Source organism: Nelumbo lutea, chromosome 4 (assembly GCF_056320005.1).
Source record: "Nelumbo lutea isolate HS-2025 chromosome 4, American lotus-T2T, whole genome shotgun sequence".
Taxonomy (NCBI): domain Eukaryota; kingdom Viridiplantae; phylum Streptophyta; class Magnoliopsida; order Proteales; family Nelumbonaceae; genus Nelumbo; species Nelumbo lutea.
Window position 1 is genome coordinate 42,786,714 of NC_142687.1, and position 21,812 is coordinate 42,808,525.

The window sequence follows — 21,812 nt, forward strand, 5'->3', positions numbered from 1 at the left end:
GTCTAAGTCAGATGATCAAATTGGTCACATGTGATAGACCCTAGTGACAGTTGGGTCTTTGGTTCTGATGTTGGGACTGGCCCCAACTCCCCCTCATTGCTGTGATCCCTATGTCTTCAAACTGGAATCAATTGAAATCAATTATTGGTCTTTGGGATGAAAATGTCCGTGTGGCATTTGAGGAATATCTGGGTTACCTCAAAGGGCATTAATGGGATTCTGAAAAGAAAGCATTAAGGGTTTTTTTACTGGAGATCATATAAAGTGAATTTCTCTTTCTTGATGTTTCAGTTTGGTCTGTCTGATGTCTCTTCTCTGAACGAGGTTTCTTGCTGTTGTCTGTAAAGCCTCTTGCTCTAGCTACAATATTTTAGAAAAACAACCTGGAAACAGAACCATTTTTCCCTTCAGGTCTTCAATGGTTCAGTCATCTGGATCAAAGAGGTCAACCTGTGATATCATGAATATAATAAAATATTAACCAAACTGTAGAGAAAAGAGTTAATCAGTTTGTAGTCCCACTAGTTTATTTTTTTTTTTGTGATTTTTCTGTTAGCTCTTTATTTTTCTGATGTTATTGGCAGCAGAGCTATTCTTGCCATTGTAACCTTTTGTTTTCGTTTAATGTAAATAGCAACCTGTGGGGCAGCAGAACAGATTAGATTTATGTACCCCTTTTCTCATTCTTTCTTCTTCTCTCTTCTTCTCTCTTGTTTCTCTGCTTTTTCTTGCTGTTTTCTTATTGAAAGTAGGCAGATTATCTGTGGTTATTATCTACATGGTATCAGAGCCAAGTTTAAGATTGATTAGGGTTCTCATATAGGCCTTGTCCAGCCAGCTACATGAGAACATTTTAGGGTTGGAGATTTCAGTTTTTCTTGCCTGATTCTTGAAGGTCATTGGAGACTGCTGGAAGTGCCTAAGGTGTGAGATCTTGGAGATTTGCCTGGTGGCCAGGAAGAGTCAAAGAAGCAGGTCGGTTTGTATTATAGGGTTTAAAATCAGTGATTGAAAATGGCAGTCAGGGTGGGTTTCACATTCCTTTTCAGACCGGCTGCTATTGGAAGTGTTTTTGAATCCTCTGGAGAGAAGTTATGAGTTTCAGGTTTTCTCCAGGGCTGATTCTAGGGTTTCAGCAAGAAGTGATCAGAAGAAGGGCTGTAACCTTCTTTTCATCTTCTTTTTTTTCTTCTCTTGGGGATTCTAAGAGAGGCCTGTGAACTGTTTTTGTTGTGGAGTAAAATTGTGCAGTTTACACTACTCTATGTTTTCCTTGGGGTACATTCAGCATGGAAACTACTGGGATTGACTCTAAATCCTATGGAGAAGGGTCTTTGGGGGCTGGAAGTGTTGTTGACAGCAATTCTTTTCAGATTACAACTGTGAAATTTGATGGAACAAATTATTTAGAGTAGGTTCAATCGGTCATGATGGCTATTGGAGGAAGAGGAAAGTTGGGATATGAGACGGGAGGCACAAAAAAACAAGCAAAGGAGGATCCATCTAATGCTAAGTGGGTTCAAGAAAATTATCTTGTTATGACTTGGTTATGCAATTCCATGCAACCCCATATTAGTAGGAACTATCTTTGGGCAAAATCAACTAAAGAAATTTGGGTTAATATGAAAGAAACCTACTCTCAATCCCTTAATGTTGCTGGAGCATGTGAGCTGAAAAGTGAGTTGAACAATCTTAAGCAAGGGGAGAAACCTGTATCTATTTATTTATCTACCCTAAAATCATTATGGCATGAGATAGATCACTTAGAAACAATTGAATGGGAGAGCCAAAAGGATGAAACAACATATAGGGTGTTTGTATTCCTTGTTGGATTAAATTCAGATTATGATACTGTGAGACAGCAACTTCTTACTAGAGATAGTATCACCCTATGTCAGGCTTACTCCATAGTACATAGTGAGAAGAGTAGAAGGAAGGTTATGCTTTAGATTCCACCTATGGAGTTGGCTTTAGTTGCAATAAAACCAAAGGTTGGGGGAGATAAGAAGGAAGTGAAGGAGGAAATGAGGGAGGTCCTTTGTGATTACTTTAAGAAACCAAAACACAATAGGGATACTTGTTGGAAGCTTCACCCTTAACTTATTCTAACAAGGCTCAAGAGGCTCCACCCACATCCAACACACGATCTATTCCTCTTGATGCCTTGGCTACAGTCAGAGCTGCCTCGAGTTAGTTGGAGAGTGATGTTGGTATTATCGGACAACCCAAGTCAATTATTGTTCCTCCTACTTCTACTTCAGCTTTTGCTCACTCAATCACAAGGGCTATTGCCTATCATGCCTTTGCCCCAAGTAACACTAGTCTTTTTTGGATTGTAGATTCGGGTGCATTTGATCATATGACTAGTTTGTCTTCCTTGTTTTCTTCCTATTGTTTGCCTCTATTATTTGTTGATGACTACTCTTAGTTTTCATGGGTTTACTTTATGTGCTTTCAAAATGAGGTTCCTACTTTGACCTGTGCTTTTTATTAGATGGTTTTGACAAATTTTAGGATTAGAATAAAAAAAAATGTCAGATCCGATAATGCCAAGGAGTATTTTGCAAAACCCTTGGGCTCATATCTTCTTGAACATGTGGTTATTCAACAAAGCACCTATCCCCATACACCTCAATGAAATTGAGTAGCTAAGAGAAAAAATAGACACATCTTGAAAGTTGCAAGAAGCACTCTAATGTTCTTATACGTTTCTAGGGGGGTGGCATTCACATTGTTGTCTATCTCATTAATAGGATTCTTTTATGAGTCTTAGACATGAAAGCTCCTTTTAACTTGTTGTATCCTGATAATGAGCAGTTTTCTATTCCTCTCCAAACCTTTGGATGCACTTGTTTTGTTTAAATACTTGGGCCTAATCATTCTAAGTTTGATTCCAAGGAAGCCAAGTGTATTTTTCTCGGGTAAGCACAAAATCAAAAGGGGTATTGTTATGTTCTTATCTCAAGGACCCATTATCAGTGGATGTTACTTTTTTTGAAAATGTCCCCTATTATCCTAGAATTTCATCTAAGGGGGAGAGTAGTGAGCAAGGTTTCTTTTTGCTCAGGAAGTCTCATTGCCTATTCCTGTAAATGAAGGGGAGTGTAATGAGGGGAGTTGTGAAAAGTGTAAAGAATTGAGGGTGTTTCATAGACGATGGTAGAGGTAGGTTGGTCCTAGTAATGAATAGGCCAGGCCAGCTCCAGTCTGCTCTACGACACTAGATTTAGGTATTACACCCACTTTACTCACTCTTACTCTAGATGACATTACTACCACCACTAAGCCTCAACCTCCCTTTGATGATCTTGACCTCCTTATTGCACTAAGCATAGGGAAGAGTCATTGTACCTCATCGACCGCCCATTGCATCTCCCACTTTCTTTTTCATGACCACCTTTCATCATCATATAAGTCTAATTTGGCTTCAATTGATACAATTCCTATTCCTAGAATTGTGCAAGAAGCCATAGTAGTGCTTGAGTGGAAGGAAGCAATGAAGGTTGAGATGGATGCCCTTGTGAAATGATACTTGGAAATTAGTAGATCAGTTGAGAGGAAAGAAACTTGTTGGGTGTAGATGGGTATTCACAATAAAGTATAATGTTGATGGTATAGACAAAATATACAAGGCTAGACTAGTTGCTAAGGGATACACACAAACTTATGGTATTGATTACTTGAAAACTTTTCCACTAGTTGCCAAAATGAACACCATCCAAGTTTTGTTGTCTCTTGCTGCTAACTTTTCATGGCCATTGTTTCAAATGGATGTTAAGAATGCTTTTTTAAATGGTGACTTGTAGGAGGAGGTGTATATGGAGTCACCTCTTGGTTTTTATGATGAAGATATTGGTAAAAAAGTCTCTAGGTTGAAGAAACCTTTGTATGGTCTAAAACAATCTCCTAGTTGTGTATGTTGTTGACATTATGGTGATAGGGAATGATATTGATGAATTTAATTCCCTTAAACAATTGCTTAATTAAGAGTTTGAAGTATATGATTTGGGTGAGTTGAGGTATTTCTTAGGGATTGAAGTGACTAGGTCCAAGTATGGCATTTTTGTTTTCCCAAGAAAATATGTTCTTGATCTCCTAGAAGAAACTAGAAAATTGGAGCTAAACTTGCTGACACACCAATTGAACAAAATCATTATATAAATGTAGAAGATGGTGAGCCTCTTGAAGATAAAGGTATGCATCAATGGCTTGTGGGAAGGCTTCTCTATATTTTCCTGACTCACCTTGGCATTTCTTATGTTGTCAGTGTTATTAGTCAATGTATGCACTCTCCCAAGACAATTCACCTTCTTGCTGTTGAAAGGATACTAGCTTGAAGAGGTGCTCGTGCTGAGGTATACTTTTTAAAAATAATGGCCATATGAAGATAAAATTATACAATGATGCAAATTGAGCGTGGTGCATTGATGATAGGAGATCTACCTCAAGGTATTGTGCTCTTGTTGGAGGAAATCTTGTTTCTAGGAGGAGCAAGAAACAAAATGTTGTTACTCGCTCCAGTGTCGAAGTTGAGTATAGGTCTATGGCTAATGGTGTAGTTGAAGTGTTATAGTTGAGATCACTTATTGAAGAATTGGGAATTGAGTATGAAAGACCCTTGATGTTGTATTGTGATAACCAAGTTGCCACTAACATTGCTCATAAGCCAATGTAGTATGATAGAACATATTAACAGCCGAACAAAGGAGAAGAGAGGTAGGAGAAGAGAAGAGGAAGAGAGGAGAGAAGAGAAGAGAGAGGTTTGGAATCTGCTACAATGCCGCTATAGTGCTAGCGGCACCAGCTTATATTAATATATATAGGGCGACCATAATTGGAAGGGAAAGGACCCTTATGCCCCTACTTAAGTTACAACATAAAAAACAAAAGAAAAAATTGCTTTAATTTGTCCAAACGGACCCTAACTCAGAAGAATACAACCATAATAAACAAAGTTAACATTCCAACACTCCCCCTCAAGTTGGGACATGGATGTCAGTCATGCCCAACTTGTCACACAAATTATTATGCCACACGTGTTGAAGGCCCTTGGTGAAGATGTTTGCAAGTTCCTCTGAACTAACATAAGGAGTGCACACTTCTCCTAAGAAATTTTTTATCCACATCATTTCAGCAACTCCATGAGACATGGCTCTGTATTTCGCCTTAGCACCAGATATAGCCACCACACTTTGCTTCTTACTTCTCCATGTGACTAGGTTTCCTTCCACAAAGGTACAATACCCACCGGTAGATTTTCTGTAATCGGTTGCCCTTGCCCAATCAGCATCTGTATACACCTCCACTTTCAAATGCCCATGTTTCTAGAAAAGCAAACCATCTCCTGGGAACTTCTTGAGGTATCTAAGGATTATTTCTGCAACTTCAAAGTGAATTGTCTTAGGATTATGCATGAACTGACTAAGAACACCCACTGCATAGACAATATCAGGTCTGGTCATAGAAAAATATAAGAGTCTCCCTACAAGTCTCTAGAACTTCTTTACACCTTTCAAACACTTCCCCTGATTGTCTCCTAGCTGATGGTTGGGAAATAAAGATGCCCCTTTTTGAGCGGGCAACTTCAATTCCAAGAAAATAACGTAAGGGGCCTAGATCCTTCACCTCAAATTGAGTGGCTAGGAAATTCTTCAGCTTCTGTAATTCAGTCTTCCAATCTCCCGTGATTACTATGTCATCAACATAGACAATTAAAGTTGTAATTTTCCCTTTACCTTTTTTCACAAATAAAGTATGATTTGACTGGCATTGTTTGAATCCCATCCGTTGCACTGCTAAATGAAACCTACTAAACCAGGCCCGAGGTGATTGGTTCAACCCATATAAAGATTTTTTTAACTTGTACACCTTCTGCTCACTACCTTTGGCACAGAAACCTGGAGGTTGAGTCATGTAAACCTCTTCCTCTAGGTCACCAATCAAGGTTAGCTGCTAGTGAGAGGAGGATTCTGATTGAATTCATCTTGGCTACTGGAGCAAAGGTCTCTGCATAGTCTACTCCTTACATTTGTGTAAACCCTTTGGCCACCAATCTAGCTTTGTATCTTTCTACTGAACTATCAGCTCTATGCTTTACTGTGAATACCCACTTGCAACCCACTGGTTCTTCCCCTTCAGGAAGATCCACTAACTCCTAGGTGTCATTTTTGTGTAAAGCATTATTTTCTTCCTTCATTGCATCTGTCCATTCAGGTTTGGATAAAGCTTCTGCCACATTCTTAGGAATAAAGACACTGTCAATAGAGGAAAGGAATGCATGGTATGAAGGTGAAATATGATCATAGGACACAAAGTGAGAGATAGGATGATTAGTAGTACAAGACCTAACACCCTTTCTCTTAGCAATAGGAACATCAAGATCATTAACAACAAGAGGATCAATGTTAAGAGATTCAGGCATATCAATGGGAACAAGTGTACCTGGCTGATGAGGAGGATCTACCTCTGGAGAGTCCGATGATATTGGTTTCATAGTTTCAGGTTCCACGACTCTTGAACTCTGATGGCTCTTATGGCGGCGAAGAAAGACCAGAAATGGAGAAGGGTCGGGAAGAGGAGGTAGTTGAACCTGAGTGTGTTTCTCCTCAACCCTACTCTCCCCCTGAGGAGAAACCGAGAAGAAGGGTTGATTCTCAAAGAATGATACATCCATGGAGACATAGTACTTGCATGAAGCAGGATCATAGTAGCAGTAAACCTTTTGAGATAACGGATAACCAAGAAAAACACAAGGAGTGGCACGGGGATCGAGTTTACCGCGAGTAGGAGACAAGTCATGAACGAAGCAACGACACCCAAAGACACGCATTGGAATGGGGGACAACAGAGCTGTAGTAAACAAGAGTTGATGTGGGGCCTTATACTCTAGTAACCAAGATGGCATACGGTTGATGATATATGCAGCACGCATAACAACATCCATCCAAAAACGTTTCGGAACATTCATATGAAGTAATAAACCACGAGCTACCTCAAGTAGATGACGATTTTTCCTTTCAGCAACACCGTTTTGTTGAGGTTTCCTGGAACAAGAGCTTCGGTGAAGAGATCCACACGAAGCAAAGAACTCCGTGAGATCACTATGGAATTACTCTTTTGCATTGACCGACTAGAAAATGTGAATTTCAGTTTGAAATCGAGTGAAAACCATTCGTTGAAAGTTTTTCACAATCTTTGGCACTTCATCTCTAGATCGCATAGGATACACCCAAGTATATCTAGAGTAGTCATCGATCAAAGTAATGAAATATTTATATCCAGTCTCAGTAGGTAGAGAAATAGGGCCCCAAACATCACAATAGACAATATGAAAAGGAAATTCATATATTTTATTTCTTTAAGGAAATGAATTTCTACATTGTTTGCTCAAGTGGCATGTATGACACTGCAATTAACTAACTAACAAAGACTTAAACAACTCACTAGAAGAACTTAAAGACTCTGTAGCCACAAGACCAGCTTTATTCTCCAACACGTAGAGGCCATTCACCATGCTTCCTCTACCAATCGTCTTCCCTGAGGTCAAATCCTGAAATACACACGAAGAAGGAAAGGTCACTGAACAATTCAAGGAATGAGTAATACTGCTAATGGAAAGTAAATTGATAGGTAATTTAGGAACATGTAACACATTAGAGAGGGTAAGACCAAGAGGAAGGGAGATGGTTCCTTGATTGGCTATGGTGGAATAAGACCCATCAGCCAGTCTCACTTTATCTCTCCCAGAGAGGAGGTTATATGCCTGAAATAAATTTGACTTACTAGTCATGTGGTTTGAGGCTCTAGAGTCATTTATCCAAGGGGAATCAGATGTATTAGATGACACATGGAAGGCAGTGGCAGTGTTACCTGATGTAGACACAAAGGAGGTAGGAGTAGGGCCAGAATCCATCTGGCAAAGTGTCCTTCCATATAATTCCAAGTGGTCATGAAAGGAGTTGATGATCTCTTCCTTGGGGTCAGAACCAGAGTGTCGCTTTTGGGGTACCATGGGACTAGCCTCTTGAGATGCCACATTTGTTGAGTTATATTTCTTCTGACTCTGCTAGGTTGGCTTCTTACTCGGATCAGACTTCTTACTCAATTCTTGAGCCCATTTCGGCTTGCCATGAAGATCTCAACATGTGTCTTTGTCATCCACTCTCTTCTGTGAATCTCCATTTTTAAAAGAACCTCCAACATTTGAACTTGTACCCCCTCGGACAGCTAGTGCAATCAGTTCCCCTTCTGTACAATTCATCACACTTCTTCTGCTCTCTTCTAACTGAACTAAGGCATAAACTTCTTGAACTGAAGGTAGGTTCTTACTTCCTAAGATTTGTACCCTCATGGATTCATATGTAGGATTCAGCCCCAAAAGAAAGGCAAATACCCGTTGCTGGGAAACAAGTGATTTGTAGGCCTTTGCAACCTTATCGCACTTCCAATTCACATTTTGATAATGATCCGGTTCCTTCCAAATTGATGTCAAGTCTGAATAGTACACCGAGAGACTCCTCTCCCCTTGCTTGCAAGTGGAGGATTTTGCTTGTAATTGATATATCTTTGCATAGTGTCTCTGTTCTGAATAGGTAGATTTTGCTTGTTCACATATTTCACAAGCTGTTTCAGCCCACATAAAGGTCTTCATTACTTGTGGCAGCATGGAAACCAAGAGCCATGACATCACTATGCTATTTTCTTAGTCCCATCTGTCATGTTCAGCACTACCAATCTTTGGTTCCTCGATTTTACCATTAATATGCCCAATTTTTCCTCTAGCAGTAATATAAAGTTTAATTCCCCTAGACCATTCAAGATAGTTCAGTCCATCAAAGGGGATTATAGCCATGGGGAAACTCATATCCATCCCCCCAATCATTCCATTTTGACCTCTAGAAATTCCTAAAGTTGCAGAATTCTCAGAGGACATGATTCAAACACCTTTCATACCTTACACACACCTTATGATCCCTCTTATCACCAAACAAACAGCCCTAGAAACACCAAGGATAAAGCCCACATGCACACACTGCAATCTGGACACAATCTGACTACAAACCAGCCTAGATTGTCCAAAAAAGGCAAGATTTTAGGGTGATCTCAGAGCTGATCTGACCTAGCAGTCACACTCCACCAACTTCCAGACACCCCAAACACATAGACTGCTAGGAGGGGTCATAAACCAGTATGGTTACACCACAAGGGTTAAAAGATCAGGTCATCCACGACCTACAGATCTGAATTCTCAGACATGGGATCACACGATCCATAAAAAAAAGAGGTTCGAACCTCACTGCTTCTCAGAAAACATTCACCAGCAGTCTGGAGTCATATAGTTTCTTCTTGGTACACGACCAAGGAAAAAGGAAAAAAACACTAAAAAACTTCTGTACCAGTCATTGGTCTGCACTTTTTTTATCTCAGTTGAAGAAGACAGCAGGTTGAAGCTTGTTCGGTCTGCTCACAGGCCTAGCAGAACCTGGCTCTGATACCATATTAACAGCTGAACAGAGGAGAAGAGAAGAGGAAGAGAGGAGAGAAGAGAGAGAGAGGGGAGAAGAGAAGAGAGAGATTTGGAGTCTGCTACAGTGCCGCTACAGTGCTGGCGGCGCCAGCTTATATTAATATATATAGGGCGACCATCATTAGAAGGGAAAGGACCCTTATGCCCCTACTTAAGTTACAGCATAAAAAACAAAAGAAAAAACTGCTTTAATTTGTCCAAACGGACCCTAACTCAGCAGAATACAAACATAATAAAGAAAGTTAACATTCCAACAGAACAAAACATATTGAACTGGACTGACATTTCATCGGAGAGAGAGTTGCGTCTCAAGAAGTATGCCTTTCTTATGTAGCCCCTGATATGAGGCTTACCGATCTCTTTACCAAGGCAGTCACCAAAGTTAAGTTCAAGACAGATAAAGTTGGGAATGACAATTATCCTTTCCCAACTTGAGGGGGAGTGTAGATAAAAGAGCTTAATCAGTTTGTGGTGTAGAAGAACTACTGAAGGGTAGTTTTGTAATTCTACTGTACTGTATTTTATTTATTCTTTCTTGTACTATAATAGGTGTGTACAGTGTACAACTCCTTTTTTATTCTCTTTGTAAGGACAATCTTGTCCATTTACATAAGATTAATATAAATATATTTTTTTTGGGTTGGTTCGATTAGATTAATCAACCCAAACAGATCTGGACTTCTGTCTTTCCCATTGCTCTCTCACTCTTTCTCGAGCTGACAAGGTATCAGAGCAAGCTGCTCTTTGATCCTTTTCTCCTCTTTTTGATCAGTGTGACATCTTTTGTCACTGCTGATTGAATCTGGATTCTTTTGATCTATCCAAAGATCTGTTCTCTATGTTTTGCGCATCCAAGTATTTAAGCTTACCTTTGGGAGGAAATCTCTGGGTTGTGAGGGAAGTGGTGTCTAGAAATAAAGACAAAGGGGGTTAGGGATTGGAAATATTAGAATAAGAAATGTAGCTTTGCTAGGCAAATGGTTATGGAGGTTTCCTAAGGAGCAAGAGAGTCTATTGCATAAGGTGATAAGAAGTATTTGTGGAATGGTAGCAAATGGATGGGACGCTGGACTCGACCCAAGGGTGTTGTACGATTTCTGCAAGTATACAGATCGTGGGCAAGTAATAGTGTGTGAATAGAGTGTCGATCCCACAGGGAAGGTGTTGTCAAGTACCAAGTTCAATTCTCAAGCCAAATTAAAGAAATGATAATGCAAGTAAATAGGTTTAATTCAGAATATTATAAAAAGCTTAGGATTCGGGTTTCATCAAATGATTACCTATGACATACTTATGTTTTCTTAGATTGGTTTATTGTTGTAGGAATTTATGATCAGATTTCCCCAAATTATGTGAAGTTCTCTCTCAAGTTACAACACATGTGTTTATGCTAGCCGCGTGTCTACTCTCGTGATCATGGGCAATGAACACAAACCCATTAAGATCAATGGAAATCAGTTTAACAATCACAAAGGAGTGTTCTTATCTCTAAGCAACACATACCCTAGGTCAATTATCTCAATGAACTGGTATTATGCTTCCACTCTCGCTACTTCACACAATACCTTGATTCAAGTAATTAATGGCCAATTAATTACTAGCATTAAGCCCTAAGATAAAAGATAAGTCCCAACAATCAACGACCCAATCGATTAAACAAAATCTATCATAGGCAAATCAAAAGACTACATCCAAATCCTAGATCAAGAAATTTAGCTACTCATATTATTAATGAAAAGAATCATTCCAACGATAAAATTTAGATTAAGCATAAGTGAAATTGAATAATAACAGAGAGTAAAGTTTGAAGATAAAAAACTCTTGAATAGAAGTTGATTGAGGGGAACTCCTCACCCTTGAATCTTCAATTCTCCTCTTTGCCGCCTTTCTTCTCCTCTTGGGTTGCTGACTGCTTCTTTGGAGGTTGAAGCTCTCTTGGAGGATTTCTCCTTGCTCCATTGATTGATTGATGCCTGGTGCTAGTCCGCCCCCCCCCCCCTTTATATAGCTTTAGGAGGAGGGGTTGTTTCCAACTCCTTTTTGGAGTTCTTTCTCAAAATTAGAAAGTCCTAATTCCTAATGATTAGTTTAGATCTAATCCTATCCTATCTCTTATCTGGTAATCTCAATCTCTTTTATCTTTCTAGAATTACATCAGAAAATTGAATCTGATAGGACTCTTTGCAGTTTCTTATTCTTGTATTCGTATTGGGCTTCCTTAACGAATTGGGCCGCTGCAAGGCTTCTCTGTAAATTGGGCTTCTGCTGCGAATTGGCTTCTGCTGCGAACTGGGCTTCTCTACAAATTCGCTCAGACTTCGGGCCCGATTTTGACTTCGATGCAGTCCGAATCTATCAAAACTCAAAACATGAAAGTTGTAGAGTTTTTCCTCATCTTTCCAATGCATCTTGAATCATCTCAATCAGAGTCCTGATGGGAGAGTTATGCCCAGATTACTACACGGCACCAAAACTGTGCAAAATTACCCGATTAGCCTTGTTTTTCTCCTGATGCCTTCTTTCATGCCCTGAATCGAAATACAGGAATAATGAGTCCAATTAAGTACTAATTAAGTATAAAAAACTGAATATTTAGGGATAAAAATATGATAAATTTTATTCTCATCAAAGGGCTTCGCATTTTTCCCCATGGAAAGATATTGTTGGTATCTTGCCTTTCTTCTCTCCTTTCATCAGGTATGATGCTTGTGTGGGTAATAAGATTCTTTTTTGGGAGGACTTGTGGATTGGGTTATCTCCTCTTAAGGATGGATTCCCGAACCTTTATTCTCTTTCTTTGAAAAAATCTCAATTTATTTCTTCTTTTCGTACTTTTGGGGATTCTTGGGATCTGGGACTAAGGAGAGATTTGAGGGACTCAGAAGTGGATTCAGCAAATGATATTTTTTCTCTTCTAAGTTAAGTTTTTCTAGACCACTCCTCTCCAGACAGTAGAGTTTGGGTAGAAACTTTTATAGGTAGTTTTTCTTGTTCTTCGTTTTTCAATGCTATGGTCCTTCCTTCTAACCCGGTTTCCTCATTTCCTATTAAAGAAGTTTGGAGCACTCTGGTCCCCCCAAAAGTAAGGGCTTTTTGTTGGGAAGTGGTTCTCCAAAAAATCAATACCTTGGAAGTGCTTCAAAGAAAGAGACCAAATTGGTGCTTGTGACCTCATGTCTGTAGCCTTTGCTTGAGGAATGGTGAGACGGTAAATCACCTATTAATTTCTTGTCCTTTTAGTGCTCTAATTTGGGATTGGTTCTCCTCTCTCTTTGATTGTGAGTGGAATCCTCCCACAAGTGTAGCGGATTTATTTGATCCTAGCTTTTTCTGACAACCAAAGAAGAAAGGAAGGGTGATGTGGAGAACAACGAGGGCACCTATCTTGTGGGCAGTATGGGAAGAGAGAAACAATAGGATTTTCCAAGGGAAAGAAAAATCAGCTCCTCAAGTTATTAAAGGGATCACCATCAAGGCAGTAGTACATTGGCTAAAAACTCTTGACTTGTTCAAGGAAGTCTCTACAGATGATTTGATTAGAGGATGGAGTACTTTAGCAAGATCTTCTACTTCATCACCTACCATACAAGAAGTTTGGTCCCCTCCTTTGCAGTGTCATGTCAAACTTAACTTTGATGGCAGCTCTATTGGGAACCTCGAACCTTCTGGAATAGGGGGTGTGTTTAGAGATGCGGAAGGAAAAATCCTAGCTTTGTATTCTGGTCCAATAGGTGTGGGGGACTCGCTTAGAGTTGAAGTTTTGGCGCTCCTCCAAGGGCTCAGATGGGCCAAGAAATTGGGTTTTCAACAGTTGGAAATGGAGGGGGATTCAAAATTAGTAGTAGGTTGGCTGCAATCAAATAGTTTGGGAATGTGATCCCTTAGACAACAGGTAAGGGGATTATCGAGCCTCACAAGGGAGCTAGGTGCAAAAGTGTATTGGTCTAGGAGGTCAGCAAATGCTTTAGTTGACAACCTAGCAAAACAAGGGGTGAATCGGGAGTTTTTGTTTTGCGCAGTGTTGTAAGATTTTTGTTCTTCAGGGGTCACCACTTGCTGCTATAGTAAAAGTCATGTTTTACCTTTTCCATCTTCTACTGTACATGCATCTACACCTTTTTATCTCATTCATAGTGATGTGTGGTCGGTCGTCTTCAGTTATTTCACGCTTGGGTTATAATTACTTTATATTATTCATTGATGACTATACTCGTTACACATGGGTTTACTTTCTTCGAAAGAAATCAAAAGTCTTCTCCATGTTTAAGGACTTTCGTGCTATGGTAATGACCCAGTTTAAAAGCACCATAAATATTTTGAGGTCAGATTCAGGGGGAGAATATTATGATGGTGAGGATTGTGAGTTTCAAATCTATCTTAAACAACATGGCATTCAGTCCCAGAGATCTTGTCCTGGTACTCCTCAACATAATGGAGTATCGGAGCGCAAGAACCGTCATGTTGCTAGTATGGTGAGGTCCTTGATACAAGACTCACATGCTCCCCTTACCTTTTGGGTGGAGGCGACCCGCACTGTTGTTCATCTCATCAATAGTCTTTCTACACCTATTCTTGAAAATTCTTCTCCCCATCAGTCCTTATTTCATCGTCCACCAAACCTGTCCATTCTTCGTGTCTTCAAATGTGTTTGCTTTGTCCATCTCCCTCCCCATGAACAAACAAAACTAGCAGCTCAATCAGCTATGTGTGCTTTCATGGAATACAATACGGAACACAAGGGGTTTCTCTGTTATGATCCCAAAGTCCGTCGGTTGCACATTTCTCGCAATGTCATATTTCTTGAGAATCTCTCATTCTTTGAACATATTTGTAAATTACCTGCACCATCCATTTATGTTCTACATGACTTTGCATCTATAAGTGCTTCTCCTTCTCTTCAGCCTCTTCAGACGTACTTCAGGAAGCATCCAGTTCGCCCATTGCGTATGCCTCCTCCATCTCAAGCAACAGTATCTGGTCATTCCTCTCCATCCACCATTACTGTAAGTGCAGATTCTCCTCCTGAGGATTTGCCTTCATCTTTTCCTTTGTGTCGGTCATCTCGTATTTCTTGCCCACCTGATCGCTATGGCTTCTTTTCGAGTCATAGCTCCTTCTCAGTTGTTTTGTCATCCACAGATATTCCTAAGTCTTACAGCCAGGCTGTAGCAGTTGAGCATTGAAAAGAAGCTATGGATTTAGAGGTCCAGGCTTTATTGGAAAATGACACATGGGATATTGTCTCTCCTCCTCCAGATGCCTCCATAATTGGTAGCCGGTGGGTTTACACCATAAAACTCAAATCTGATGGTACTCTGGACAGATATAAGGCCCGTTTGGTTGCTCAAGCCTACAAGCAAGAGTATGGAATTGACTATGATGAAACTTTTGCACCTGTGGCCAAACTGACAACAGTTCATTTGCTACTAGCCATTATTGCCCTCAAATAGTGGATAGTTCATTAGATGGACGTCAAGAATGCCTTCCTCCATGGAGAGTTACAGGAGACAGTTTATATGAAACCACCTCCCGACTACTGTGACAATCCTCAGTTGGTGTGTAAACTGAAGAAATCTTTATATGGCCTTAAACAAGCTCCATGAGCTTGGTTTGATTGCTTCCGTACAGTTGTGTTGGAAGCCGGTTTTCAGCATAGTGCTTCAGACTACTCTCTCTTCACTCTCAAGCAGGCTCAAGGATTGACTCTTCTTCTGGTCTATGTTGATGACATCCTTATTACTGGAGATGATGTGGATAGTATTACCAATCTCAAACTTCTGCTTAGTAACTCCTTCAAAATGAAAGATCTTAGGCCAATAACATACTTTCTTGGACTCAAAATTCAAAGATGTCATCGGAGTTACTTTGTCAACCAACAGAAATATGCTTCTAATTTGGTGTTTCTTGCTTGCTTGACTGACTCTAAACATGTTGATACACCTCTGGAGCTTAATTGTAAGTTGAGTAAAGATGAGGGTGATCTTCTTCCTGATGCCACCCTGTATAGACAACTTGTAGGTAGCCTTATCTACCTAACCATTACTAGACCTGACATCTCATATGCGGTTCAGATTGTGAGTCAGTTTGTTTCAGCTCCACGTCAGCCTCACTATTTTGCAGCTCTCCAAATTATTCTTTATGTACGGAGTACACTATCATATGGCTTATTTTTCTCATCCTCTTCATCCACACAGCTCTTAGTTTATGCAGATGCTGACTGGGCCGGTTGTCCTGACACTCGTCGCTCTACTACTGGCTGGTGTATATTCCTTGGTGATTCTCTAATTTATTGAAAATGCAAGAAACAACAAATGGTTTTCAAGTCATCTACTGAAGCCGAGTACAAATTCATGACTTCAGTATGCAGTGAAATAACTGGCTTAAGGCACTCCATGACATGAATATTGATCACTCATCTGCTATTCCTCTGTTTGCGGACAACATGAGTGCAATCAAGATTGCAACCAATCCTATATTTCATGAGCGGACTAAACATATTGAGGTGGATTGTCACTTCCTTCCTGACCTTCTCCATGCGGGTCACATCTCTCTCCCACATGTTTCATTGGGTCTACAGCTTGCGGATCTCTTCACCAAAGCCATGACCAAAGCTCGACATAATTTCCTTGTTGACAAACTGATGCTTCTACCCCAGCATCAGTTTGAGGGGGAGTGTAGAAGAACTACCGAAGGGTAGTTTTGTAATTCTACTGTACTGTACTTTATTTTTTCTTTCTTGTACTATAATAGGCATGTACTTTAGTGTACAGCTCCTTTTTTATTCTCTTTGTAAGGACAATCTTGTCCATTTACATAAGATTAATATAAATATATCTTTTCTGGGTTGGTTTGATCAGATTGATCAACCCTAGCAGATCTGGACTTCTGTCTTTCCCATTGCTCTCTCACTCTTTCTCGAGCTGACATGTGGTCCCACTAGTTTATTATTTTTTGATGTTATTTTGCTGTTATCTCTTTATTTTTCTGATGTTATTGGCGGCAGGGATATTCCTATCACTGTAACCTTTTTTTTTGTTTAATATAAATAGCAACCTGTGGGGCAGCAGAACAGATTAGATTTGTGCACCCCTTTTCTCATTCTTTCTTCTTCTCTCTTGTTTCTCTGTTTTTTCTTGCTGTTTTCTTATGGAAAGAAGTTGGATTATCTGTGGTTATTATCAACTAAAGCAAATAATTTTTTATAGGGACTATCAAGTATCAAAATTACATATTACCCTTTCCATACTTTACAAGAACAAAACCCTCATAACTATGAAAGAAGAAAAGGAATGCAAACCAATATCAAGTCTCCAAACACAAAATTAAACCAAAAGGAAAAGCGTAGCAAAGAAATTTAGAGGAAAAATATTACTTCAGGTTTCTCTTCATTGTCAAAATCAACAGCTTTGGAATCAAGTGTCATGGCTTCAAAGTCAAGTCAACGGAATGCCTGATCCAGAAACTCTTTTGGAATGGTTTTATAAATTTGAGAGTTCAGAGTGACTGAACTGACAATCCTTATTGGCAACTAAAACCCTGAAAAGCTCCTCAATCTTTGATTGTAAACCCTTGAAAACTTACTCATTAAAGAGGAGGTTACTGCCACTACTGTTGGCTGAACTTTTGAGAAGCACAAAACATGGTTCAAATTGCAGAAAAGGAATTAGGGTTTTAGATTTTTTTCCAAATATGTTCATTGATTAACCTGTGATCTGCTGTCCTTGTTGAATGGTTCAAAGGGTTGCTAGGTTGTTGCATATTCAACACTTTTTTGTATTATAACAGTTTAGATGGCAAACAGAACTGGATTTGAGAGTTGTTCTCTGGATTGACCAGTTTGACCATCTAGGTCAACAATGGGTTAAAATTAGAAATGAACACGTTAATAACAAGGCGATTCCTAAGATGCTGGAAGGGTGTGATACCAGAAGAAACTTTTACAAATTAGAATCCTTAATGAATTTTGATATATATCAGCTGACTGGTTAGCACTTTTATGATACCAGTTGATTGGTCTCAGTTCTCTTTTTTGATATCATACTTTTCTGGCATCATAGTTGGGCTCTGAAACAATTTAGCAGTTGCCCCAGTAGGTGATAAAATAAGGAAAACTAGACAGACGATTTTCATGTCTTCATGGAAGATATGATAATTGCACAATCTTCATGCATTTTTATGACCATGTATTGTTTTCGTTATTGTAGTAATTTCTGAATTTTAGACAAATTGCTGGTAGGAGGGTAAAATACTAACTGGTTTTGATTGCATAGTAGCATACCATTAAAATTGATTTTGATTGTAATATGATTATATGAAAAAACCATACAAATCAGCAACTGTCTTTTCAGTACTAGACAAATTCCAGCGCTAGCAAGATTCAATATGGGGTTTATTTATTATTGTTATTGGTGCATTGCAGTTCTACTCCATACAAGGAACAATGGACCACTCTATCAAAATTAAAAACACTTAAAAAAGAACTGTTCAAACAAATATAATGAAAGCTCAATCCAAGTGTCACTGGACCTTAAGTCACAAAAAGATAAAACTTATATAAACAGTCAAACACCTCATAATCCTTTTTTTTTAAGCCCTTCCCCCATTCTTTTAATTACTCTTTAGTGTTTTAAAGGAGACGATCAATGCTCACACTAGTGTTACAATGGAGGATTATCTGTAGTGAACATTTAATTCAGGTAGTGACTTGTCTGATGGTACAGTAAATCAGCCCTTGGGAGAGGAATGTCGCTTGAAGAGAAAAGAAACCTAAGGCAGGAATTGAAGTCTCTAAAGATGGAAGATTTTTCTTCATTCATGGAGTCTTTGCCACCTGACTTCCTAGCAATATTACGAACAGAGTAAGGAGAAAAAAAGAGTACAGAACTTTTTTTTAGGGAGCATAAGGATGCCAAACTCAGGAAATTAAGCAATGCCAATAAACTATGAGGGGCCATTTGATAACAGCCAAAGTCGCTGAACTGAAAACTTATTGCTTTGTCATTTTGTGAATCAAATTTTTAGGAGGTTGTGGGCTCCTTAACAGTGAAGTTTGGTAAATTGCTATATGCTCGACTACTTTATTATTTAATTCTTTTATCCATTAAATAAATTGTGCAGTTTAGCAACTTCAGTAGTTACAAATGGCCCCGAAGTTTATTAAACAATTGTATACATTGCTCTACAGTCTAGGTGTACCCATGCCCAATTATGTTTTGCAGTGTGGTCTGGTCCTAACATGTCTTTTGGGCAATGCATTCAAGAATGGCATATTATTAGTTATCCTACAGAAAAGTTTTTGCCTTAAACTTTTTGTTTCTTTTCCAGTGGACTACTGAGGTCTATAATTAGCAAGTTGGGTGCTTCACAACAGGTCCGGCTGTTGACTTATGCTAAATATGCTGTATATGGTCTTTCTACAAAGTTGAACCATGAATCTGGTAACTTCCAACAGCATCATGCTTACTATTATACTTGCATGTTGACTTCGAAAAATAATTATTTATTTGAAATTACTTTTTTGAATATAAGTAATATATGTAATTTTATATGATCGCACCTTGTAAAATGTTGTTCACAAATTGACTTATTTTCCGGGATCAATGGCCTTAGAGATGTTTCTGTGTGCTGAATCAAATTTGGCAGGATTTCTGCCAAGTATTGACTGATGATAAATTCTGACCAGATACATGTTACATCTGTCGTATTTCCAGATCTGACAGCCAAGTACATGATCTATAGGTTAAAAGCAACCACAAGTTATGTTCAATTGAGGCTTCTGCTTGGTAATGCAGCATATGGTTATTGCTTGATAATGAGTAGCTTGCAGTGAGAAGATCAGGTGGCAACACTAACATTTGATATTTTTCTCATTTTTCAGGAGTACTGGAGCTAAATTCTTGGATGAAAGATTTTGGGTATTCTATAATAAGCAAGTTTAAACGGATGTTGGTTAACACATGGTTGTTTCTTAGTAGGAACCATTTGCTTTTGGCATGATGATGTTTGAATGGGCTGTTTGGATGGCACTTCACATCAAGCACTGAAACAGTATTTATAGATAGAAGGGACAATATTAAAATGAGATGGAATGACCAACTCTCAACTCTCAAGCCAAAATGGATTAATCGAAGGCAAAATATGCAATATTGCTACAAGCCTACAAGATGATTTATTTTGTTTTGAACTTTTGATCAATATGTCAACTTGGACTAAAGAAGTAATTCACACATGAAATGATTTCGCCCCTTTTCACTCTTGAGGAAAATTCTAAAAATTGCATAGGCTTCTCTGAAGATTTTCTGTACCTGTGTACATAGAAAAATGATTGCATGATGGGACTGTTAGAATACACTTGGGGCTTTATACTAAGGCATAAATAAGCCTGCAACTTGGGACCCAACCCAATTTAAAGCATGGGTTGCGGTTGGTCTTGGGTAGAGGCATACCCAAGCCCAGACTGATCGGTCCAACCTAATTTGAGCTCATCCGTCCTCTCATGTGTACATTATTTACTTTATTATGTGCATATATAATATGTTTTTACACATAATTTAGTAATTTACCCAATTAAAAATTCGTGGACAAACACAAACAAATTTATGCTATGCATATTATTTATATGTGCGTATATTTATTTTAACCATATACAAAGTATCAAAACAAGTTGGTATGGCACTTTACTTCATCATGGCAGATACACAGCCTTTGGACTTAAAAACTCCTAAAATCCCAGTATCCGAGTTATTCAGCTTGTGATTTAATTTCTTGAAACCTAACGTGGAAGAAGTGGTGGAGAGCCCCCTTTGCTTGATCTCTCCACGAGACAAGGTATTTATTTGGAGAGCAGCTCAACACGCTCCCCACCAAAGTCTGTTGCAAACCAGTTTGGTTCGGATCAATTTTGAATTTAATTACAAATGTACCGGGTTAGCATCAGAAACATTAATGGCAACTGGTTGGTAGGAGTGGTGGGATGTAGACAGAGCGATTGTAGAAACCCATTTGCTCTTACAGGACCGGTCATACTGTGGTTCCTGTGGAGACGTAACAGGGTATTCCAATAACATAACTTTGATTCACACTCATAGCTCCTCTACTTTAAGTAGCGCTCAAAGCCTCAGACAGCCACAAGAATGTCCAATCCAGGCCATGAATCTCCCTTCATCTAGAACGTCCCCAAGTCAACACTATTAAAATCAATGTCTAACGGATTTATATGCTTTACAGCCTTGAATTGTGAATATCTTCCTACTTCTATACTTTATTTTATATGGGGAATATTCTCAATGCAAGGTTGCAATAGGCTGTCTGATGGCTTCCCGTTATGTCTTTCCAAGGGTTGTATCGGGTCAGACACTGGTTTAGAGAGTAGCTGGGCCTTAAACTGATTCCTCTGAATCAGTTTTGAAAAAAACAAATAAAATCTAAAATAAAGTACCGAACTACCGATAAGGTAGGACGTATCAGCCTATATCAATACTTTGAACCTTAGGTTTGCCCTGACCGAAGTCGATCTCCATTAGGTGTCACCGTGGTAAATATATTTTCTCAGTCTCCCTATTGTATTGCAATTCCGCATTCTGATGGAGGCAGAATCCTCGGCATTGCTGTTGAATTATCCCCCCCCCCCCCCCTTCCCCAACATATTATCATAGAAGGTGGCTCTCTACAAAACTTCTGTTGGTGGGTTCTATCGACCCACCAAGGTGTATCAGCACAAGAATTGATGATTGCAGAAGTATTATGTCGTACCTTGTTTCTTCTACCCGAGGTTCAAAATATCAATACACCCTTATGTATCAGCAGGGGTGTATTGGTACTTAAAATGGCACGCTTTTATATTTTTTTTAAATTTGCATTAAACAGAGGTGGTTCTCAATATGGGGCATATTATATTGAAATTTTGAACCTTGCTCCTCTACCTGGTGTACTGAAAATTCAGTAGTACGTAGTCTGGCAAAGAAAGCCATTCATCTTTCCCGCATTCTCACTTGGTGTGCATGTCTGGATTTCTTGAAGAACATTCTACAATCTGATATTACATCCCCAGATAATGAATTATGTGCATTTGCACTTCAAGAAAAAGCAAAAAAAAAAAAAAGATCTGGGTTAATATGCATTGGATTTTGCAGTTATGGGTTTATAACACGGGTGTAATTGACCAATTTTGATTCCACTCAATCCATACTTGAATCCACATGCTTGTCACTTTTAACTCTCATTTACTCCCTATTTAATCGGAATTCAAATAACATACCTATTTATGTGAATTCCAAGGTCGTAAGTA

General features: G+C 39.0%; 1 protein-coding gene across 1 annotated transcript in view; it reads left to right on the top strand.

The window, feature by feature from the left end:
• The window catches only part of LOC148855449 (Protein kinase superfamily protein), an 88,280-nt gene extending 68,462 nt beyond the window's left edge, over positions 1-19,818 (top strand). Inside the window, exons 13-16 of the mRNA XM_088986727.1 lie at positions 18,247-18,384; positions 18,851-18,963; positions 19,237-19,308; positions 19,404-19,818. Of these exons, the coding sequence (XP_088842853.1) occupies positions 18,247-18,384; positions 18,851-18,963; positions 19,237-19,308; positions 19,404-19,522 (442 nt within the window). The 3' untranslated portion in view covers positions 19,523-19,818. The remainder of the gene's footprint in view (positions 1-18,246; positions 18,385-18,850; positions 18,964-19,236; positions 19,309-19,403) is intronic.
• Positions 19,819-21,812: the final 1,994 nt, after the last annotated feature.